An 8,506-nucleotide genomic window follows, 5' to 3' on the forward strand; every position below is an offset into this window, starting at 1 on the left:
TATATAAAACAGACATACTTTTAATTGAGTAGGCTACTTGCAATATGTTGTCGCGTTAACTGACGATGGAGCGAAGGGTCGTTTTAGGTACACTTTCACATAAAGAGCACATATAGACCATATTTTTACCACAAATATTCACCTGCAAAGTGACTCCTGAAAACCTTCAGAAACATCGACATCATTCATCCATGTGATCTCGTATAAATGCAGGACGTAGGTAGGCCGAATTTAGTAACAATAACGCCATCTAGTGGTTAGAATGGCACTTCACAATCACTAGTCCACCGTCAAAAGGTTCAATTTAGGACAGAAAATTGGATCAACAAATTGTGATTACACCTTTTTTATTATTTCAAAACTATTTATGAAATTCATAATGATGAAATTTACATCATGAAATGGTAAAAGTACAGATAAACCCTTCAACACAGTAAAACATAACAGTACAAAATAGTTTGTCCTATGCAACCAGCCTTAAAAAACACATGATCGTCAGCTATCCAACAAATACTCTGTTCATCGTTTTGTCCTGAAGTACACCTCCATAATTATGTCCAATGTTTGAGACCTCCAGTATTTCTAACTTTAAAAGACACCTCAAAATCGTCCCATCCATTGACCATAAGCATGTTTGCAATACACTATAGCATATCACTCATAAAGGCTGCATACCAAACATCTATTTGCTCTACACAAATCACATCATGTAATCAGAATTATTCATGAGAGCCAGAACACACAAGTCACCCAGAGAGACCCCATATGCCACCTTCACATGGTAAAAATAAGAAAAGATTTTTTTTTATAGTAATAGTTTAAGAAATTATTACAGTACTAAATAGGATTTCCTTTTGTTTGACAACGGTTTAGTGCTAATAAACTGACTCATAATATGAAACCTTTGAATAGCATGTTAGGAAAATGTGTAATTGTCATTGACCTGTTAGTCTTTGGGTGTATTAGAGAAGATATGCAGTTTATTTAAAATACCTGTGTACTTGTTTGAGTGAGTAATGCCAAACAAGCTCTGGTGGAAAGTGACCCTCTTTTTTTTGTCATTCAACACAAGTAAGAGAAAGTAAGACTGTGGAATCTGTCACAGAACATGCATGATTGTCTGTTTGTATAGTTCTGAAACTTTGATGTGGGAAGTGGAAACCAAAACCAAACTCAAAAGACATGATGGAAGAACCGATGGAACTGGACAGAGAATGTCCCCACAGAAGGCATTTGTACTTGTAGCCAGCCATTAACCAATCAAAACGAAGCCGGAGAGGGATGCGCTGTGGGAGCTACTGCGGCTGTGCTGAGGGTTTTGTTCCGCTTTCACAGAAGGCAGCGTGTTGACAAGATGGCACCAATGAAGCCATTTACGCTTCACTTAGTACCTGTGTAAACAACGGGTCATTTAACTTTCCTTAGAAATGCAAGTAAACCGCACTAAGAATAGAAAACAATGGGCTGCGTCTCACCTTTCTGGCAAATTCTGGGAGGATGAATGCAGCGCGGTGGATTTCAGGATTGTAATATTTCAGGCTCATGCTCTCAATCTCCTCCCTTGTTAGTTCTCGTAATGGCTCACGGAAATTTGTTTTCTGGAATAAACAAAATTAATAATTTCACTAACTAATGTTAATATTATTATATAAATACACTACAGTTAAAAAAAGTTTGCGGTCTGTACAAACTCTTATGACCACCAAGGTAGCATTTATTTGATCAAACATATTTGATGAATGAAATATTACAATTTTAAAATAACTGTTTTCAATGTTAATATATTGAATAAATGTAATTTATTCCTGTGATGGTAAAGCTGAATTTTCAGCATCATTACTCCAGTCTTCAGTGTCACATGATCCTTCAGAAATCATTGTGATATGCTGATTTGCTGCTCAAGATTCAAAATAAATGTATATAATTTTCAGTATTCAAATAGTTCAAAAGAACAGCATTTATTTGAAATGGAAATCTTTTGTACCATTAAAAAATATCTTTACTTTACTGTTTTGATCCATTTAATGCACCCTTGCTGAGAAAAAAAAAGGATTTTTTAATGGCAGTGTATGAACAACAACAACAACGCGTGTACTCAAGGAATTGTAAAGCTTTTCAAACAAAACTAAACCTTACTGGGTTTTTGCTGCAAAGCATGAAGCCGATTTGTCCACTTGGATATGTTGGAATGGTGCAGTATGCATAGTCCACTACGGGAAAGAGAGTCTTACAGAAGATCCGCATTTCCTTGATTAGTTCCAAATGCAACCACTGACACTCTCCTGTGAAAATCCAGCAGAAAATTACAAACATGTCATATACGTGTCATTAATAATCTTTAATTTGAGCTTTTATTCTAGAGCTACAATTATGTCAACCTTGACAACAGAGAATTCCTCCTTCACAAAGTGCCGTTTTCATGAGCTGATAGTAAGACTCTTTGAACAAGCTTTCAGCCGGACCTGTGACAGGGTGAAATGAGATCAGCCTGAAATGAACACCATGTTTTGTCTGGGAGTCAGTGGCTAAATCATTATTTACCAATGCAAAGAAGAAACTTCAACGCCACACAGTGGGCTGCATACCGACAGGGTCTGATGAGTCTGTGATGATGACGTCAAAGGCATCCTGATTCTTTTTCATAAATTCAAAGCCATCGCCTACATGCAAAGTAAGTTTGGGGCTGAAGAAGCCTTTTGCCATTCCCGGGAGGTACTTCTTGGAAACATTTATTACATCCTGGGAGAAAATGTGACCCATGAAATTAATCAGCATGTTAAAGCATGAAAAAATGTGAAAAAAATAAATAAAAAATAAAAACCCTTAGATATGCAGCTAAATTACTTTCCAGAGTGTGTTTCTGCTTCATTCAATGTGTCAAAGTCAAATTTATTTATAAAGCACATTGGAAAATACAAAATAGCACAAGGTGCTGTACATTAAGATAAAACAAGACGAGATTAACCAAACATAGATGTATAAATTAAACAACTAAAACTAGGAGAAACAGCCACTGCAGCTGTTTAGCACACAACAACCATGAAAGAAAACAAATGAGACTTGAGAAGGTTTTAAAACACAAAAGACCCTTAAAGGTGCACTATGTAACTTTTCCGTCCACTAGAGGTCGCCTGTTCAAAACAAAGGCGTAGTTTGATGATGCCACTTTTGAGCGCAGAATCTTGGGACATGTGGTCTTCACCTCACAGCCGGTGGAAAAGAATCGGGATAGGACTCGGGCAGAAATCATGTTCATGAAGAAGAAGAAAAAAATACGCCTTTCTTTCCTCTTTCCCTCCCTACGCTAGCCTGTGCTACACTGATCAATGTACTCGGACTCAGTATTTCAGGCACTTGTTGCGCTCATAGATATGTATACGTAGATGCCCCATTTGACCTCTCCAGGCACGTCGACGTGTTCGCCATTTTAGAACGGCCAACACTTCTGATGCTGTCAATCATCACTCGTATAAAAAACAACAGCCTGTGTAAAGCCCAGTGCGATTTTAATTCCCGAAGAAATTGGATCATCTTTCACAGGTTACAATGTGTTGGTTTGTGTTTTCATATTTTAAATAAATGTATAATAATTTATCATTTTGACTCATAATTTATACATTTTCCCTGTTCTTAAAAATGGTTTAAAATTGTGATGTTGATAATTTGATGACGTTTTTTTAGGATGATTTTTGAGAATTTAAGCTTTCAGATAATACCTATGATGATTACTTACAACATGGGTTGAATAAATAGGCTATATTGATGTTTATTAAACACATTTATTACTATTTTTTTTATAATTTATTTACTTTGATGGCTGACTGGTTGATGGTTTATGATTTCTTTACAATTAACTTGTTTATAATGAGTTCACTGCGTTCATTAAAAGCTTAGCAATGTGTCTGTATAGGGTTCTCTGATGGTCAATATTCATGATATTAAGAAAATGTAAAGATTTTTAACCAATATTTTTTAGAATAAGCAGAATTATCTACCATTAATGTTAAACGAAATCCTAACAGTCTATTGCTGTCATTGCAGTCTATTCAGTCTACTGATGTATAGATATTCATTTCATACTTGCTTGTGTATAACTACGGTTGCACACGCACAGGCAACATTTGAATATTCACAAAGCGCGTTCACACTTTGGCCGTTCGAAAATGGCGGACGGCTAACGTATAGCGGCCCATAGAAACAGTCGCTAATGGGGCATCTACGTATACATATCTATGGTTGCGCTTACTCGACTCTTCATGACCAATCGCTTCTTGGACTCCCAAGTTGTAAGTTGCTTTGGATAAAAGCGTCTGCTAAATGCATAAATGTAAATTATTAACGGTACTGTAGTATGAAGCAGAGCAGGACCGAGTGTTGTGGAGCTGAACAAGGCAGCTGGAGCGATTGTTAATGAGATGAAGGCAACATGCCTCACGAGCAGCAGGACTTTTATTATGACACAGTCGCTGGCGCCACTTCCGCTTTTCCCGGTCATGAGTATGAGGTAACGCGGAGTGTGTTGAAAATGAAGTTATGACGTTACTCTGTGCGTTCACTCGGCGGCTGCTATGACATTTGATGCACACTGCAGTAAGATAAAGCGCTTCTGCAGAATAAAACGGGAAACCGAAGGTAACGCAAATATGATGCAATTGACAAGCGACTTCCTCACACATCCCGGTTCCTTGGGTAAAATAGCAATTTCTCACGATTTACAAGTAGTTGGAAAATTTTGGGATATTGCAAGTACTCAACTGAACAAAATATATAATACTGGCCTAGTGGTTTTTGGATATTTTACAGAATTTTTTTTACATAGTGCACCTTTAAGAGATGGTAAACTGATGTAAGATTTTTTTAAAATGCAAATATTACAATTTAAAACCATTTTCTATTTTCAAAGGTAATTTATTCCTATGATGGAATTTTAATTTCCAGCATCATTACTCCAGTGTCACATGATCTTTCAGAAATCTAGGGCTGTAATCTCCCAGTCGATTAGTCGATTATTGGTCGATACGTTCTGGCTCGACCAAAATTTTGATTGGTCGATTTTTTTGCAGCGTTCATTTAATTAGTTTTTGCCGCGTTCATTTAATCAGTTTTGCTGCGCCGCGTTCATTTCATCAGGTGGAAAGCACTAATTGCTAATGGGGGTGTTTTCAGAGCATCCCTGTTTCACAGGTATCAGTCTGCCTTCAGAACACCCCCATTGTTTTCACTTCTTTTGGATTAGCCCAACCAACTGGCGAAGAGAAGTCTCTCGCCCGTCCTTTGTTTTTCATTCCCCGCTGGCTCAAACGCACGCCCATAGCGGTAAACTTGAGGAACGCCCATCAACATACACATGAGGGGAAGCCTCACAACACCACGCTTCAGTCGTGCCGCAAAAGTGGATCTGTACTGTCCGTTTTGCCGCGTTCATTGCGTTCATTTCATCAGTTTTGCCGCGTTCATTTCATCAGTTTTGCCGCGCCGCGTTCATTTCATCAGGTGGAAAGCACTAATTGCTAATGGGGGTGTTTTCAGAGCACCCCTGTTTCACAGGTAACAGACTGTCTTCAAAACACCCCCATTGTTTTCACTTTTGGATTAGCCCAACCCACTGGAGAAGAGAGACAGATTGAAGAAGGCTAGTTTTCTGTAACTTATATTATTTATTTAATTGTGAGAGCGTTTTTTCTGCTCTTGATCTGGCTTGTTTAATAAATATTCATTTTTTATTAAAGTGGACGTGCCTTTTGTGTTTAAGAGTAAAAGCTTTAAGTTAATAGTCTATTCGTGTCTCAGCCGTGAAGCTGAGCTCAGCTCCTGTTCGAGCTGCACAGAGCGGCTGCAATTTTACTGTCTGTCAGTTATTATAATACATATGACAAAAACAATTGTCTAAATTATGTTGCATATTCCTCAAAAGTTCTTGTGATGATATCTAGTTGACAATAGTACTATATTTTGGGAAATCATAGGCTATGATATTGCGCAGGTGCACGTGATGCAACGCTGTCAGAGCCGACAGACTCGCGTGTCAGACTCATTTCAGTGCAAAATAATCAGCTCAAAAACTATTTAATATACTGCAAATAGCCTACTAGTTTTTTATGTTTATTTATAATTCATTTATGCAGACAACAAGGCTACCAAGTACTGCGCACAGTGCGCAGCTAATTAATTTAACGTTTTTTTTCCTAACGTCATTTTTAGTCGATTTTTAGTCGAAAATTTCAGGACTTCAGTCGACCAAGATTTTCTTTGGTTGATTACAGCCCTACAGAAATCATTATAATATGTTGACTTGGTGCTCTAGAAACATTACTTATTATTAATAATGGCCTTCTGAAGCAAAGAGATGCGTTTGTGTAGGAAAAATATCCTTATTTAACACGTTATAAAGTTAAAGTAAAATATCTACCTCCAGACCTACTTCAGTATTCAACATACGAAGAAAGTGTAGCGTTCTCGCAGTTCAAAACTTGCACTACGTCCGACGTCATGCCAGTTACACTTTTTTTGTAAGTTGAATATGGAAGACAGTCTGGCGGAAGCTAGATATTTTACTTTATAAAGTTTTAAATATGGATCTTTTTCTTACACAAACGTATCACTTCAGAAGGCCTTTATTAAAAAAAAAATATTTATTTAAATTTGAAATATTTTGTAACATTTTGTAATGTCTTTACTGTCACTTTTTAATCAAGCTCAAGATTTAACTCGATACAAACCTCATCAATCTCACACTGAACAACAGACTCCACCAGCGGATGCTTGACAACCTCCCTCAGGACGCCACCGTCTCCTCCACCAATGATGAGCACCTGATGACAGGAATGAGGGGAAAGACAGTTTCAGACACCCAAACAGTTTCAGTTCTTCCAAATCACATTTATATGAAGCACAAAATGAAAGCACGCACCTTCTTTGGGCAAGGATGGCAGCAGAGAGGTAGATTGGCAATCATTTCTTGATAAGAAAATTCATCTCGTTCTGTGCATTGGATGACCCCATCCAAAACCAGCACATTTCCATATGTCTTACTGTATGAAGAGAAGCAATGATGTGATCATTCATGTTCATTTGAATACATTAAACAATGAAAAGGTATAGCAAACAGATATATTCAATGCATTCTACTAAGCGCTGCAACCAAGCATGTCATTTGAGATGACAGCTCATCACATATCCTATTGGGTAACTCCTTGCATGTGCAAATACATAATTTCATTGATTTACAGGGCAGAGACTATAACAGCAACCTTATATCTGCGTTTTGAACAGTATGAATGACTAATAAGAGTTTAAATAGCAGATAAAGACCATGGACATGGTGTTCTTTTTAATGTTCCACACAATTATAGGTCATTATTATTAGTACAATTACGTAAGTTTTTAACGTTCTGACATATCAGAATTGGTGCAGTGTAATGTTTTAAGTAAAATACACGTTGAAAGTACAAAACCAACGCGGTCTCATAGTTTCAACTCTCATTGCCACGCCAGACCGTAACAGCAAGGCTATGCAGTTAGCAGACTAGCTGCAGCCACCCACAACGCAAGACACCCATAAGCCAACGTGCTGTTGTGAGTGGACACCTCCGAGAAAAGTGAGGAAATCACGGCGCTTCCTACATTAGTTGTGACCGATAGCTTCACATATCTACTGACAGAATACACACGAGGAGTTAGCAGCCATGTAAAATTGATTCACTTTGCACCAGGACTCACCTTTTAAAAACCATCACGTCCTGGAAATTGGATTTTTTATGATACAACACTTCCTCCACTTGAAGACTCATCGCTTGGCCAGGCCATAATGTGCATGTTTCGGTGAACCACCCGTCTTTAATGTTGTCCATTGCCGGGGATTTAAATCTAAGCAGCGGTGGGTTTAAATAGTCTGATCAAGCCAGTCCACAGTGCAAGGAGTTACTGGAGATCTTGAAAACGCCGACTGACACGTTGGGCGTTCTATGCAGTGCAACCTAACATAATAAATAAGAGGCGACCAATGTGAGCTGACTGGCGTCATAAACAGGCATGAGGGCGGGGCATATCTGTGCAAGCATGGTTGGTTTTGCGCCGGTGAGGAATGAGCCCACGTGAAAATGGGTGTAATGTTAGCTGTATGGATGTGAGTGAGTGGATACGCTCTGGTTTGCCTATGTATTATTCAAGCGGGAACCTCCCCCAGTTTCTCTTGAAGCCAATACGGAAGTGACTTAAACTGTATTTCATCGACTGCCCGCTAGGGACAGGCTCCAGGAGGGAGCAGAATCTCATTGAGCCCCATGTTAAAATACCCAACTTTACAGCAGAAAAAAACATGTTTACAGTCTGGTACAAATTGTGGGTTTGGTCAATACAGCTATAATTTTGCCTGTAACTGTAACTGTAAGGGGGTGATTTTGTTATTTTTATAACTCATTCGTTTAAAGCCTTAAAGTTTTGCATAATTAAGGGCGTGGCTCTGTACTGTACTAGCCGTTTGTCTGTTGCCCATTTTCCGCTATCC

General features: G+C 38.3%; 1 protein-coding gene across 1 annotated transcript; it reads right to left on the bottom strand.

The window, feature by feature from the left end:
- Positions 1–324: 324 nt before the first annotated feature.
- srm (spermidine synthase) lies at positions 325–8,193 on the bottom strand. The gene is made up of 8 exons (XM_079801993.1): positions 7,720–8,193; positions 6,911–7,031; positions 6,720–6,812; positions 2,586–2,739; positions 2,379–2,462; positions 2,137–2,282; positions 1,476–1,598; positions 325–1,391 (listed from the first exon to the last, which is right to left on the bottom strand). Exons 1-8 carry the CDS (start codon positions 7,848–7,850, stop codon positions 1,374–1,376), a joined length of 870 nt encoding a protein of 289 aa, XP_079658119.1. The 5' UTR covers positions 7,851–8,193; the 3' UTR covers positions 325–1,373.
- Positions 8,194–8,506: the final 313 nt, after the last annotated feature.

The sequence above is a fragment of the Gobio gobio genome, assembly GCF_949357685.1.
Source record: "Gobio gobio genome assembly, chromosome: 21".
NCBI classification, from domain to species: domain Eukaryota; kingdom Metazoa; phylum Chordata; class Actinopteri; order Cypriniformes; family Gobionidae; genus Gobio; species Gobio gobio.

Bases quoted from the DNA above. Each gene is read 5' to 3' on its own strand.
- srm (XM_079801993.1), bottom strand. From the start codon at position 7,850: ATGGACAACATTAAAGACGGGTGGTTCACCGAAACATGCACATTATGG. The intron at 2,463-2,585 runs GTATGCAGCCCA...ACCCTGTCACAG, and splicing joins AGACTCATCAGACCCTGTCG to GTCCGGCTGAAAGCTTGTTC. The intron at 1,599-2,136 runs GTAAGGTTTAGT...TGTTTATTCCAG, and splicing joins TGCTTTGCAGCAAAAACCCA to AAAACAAATTTCCGTGAGCC.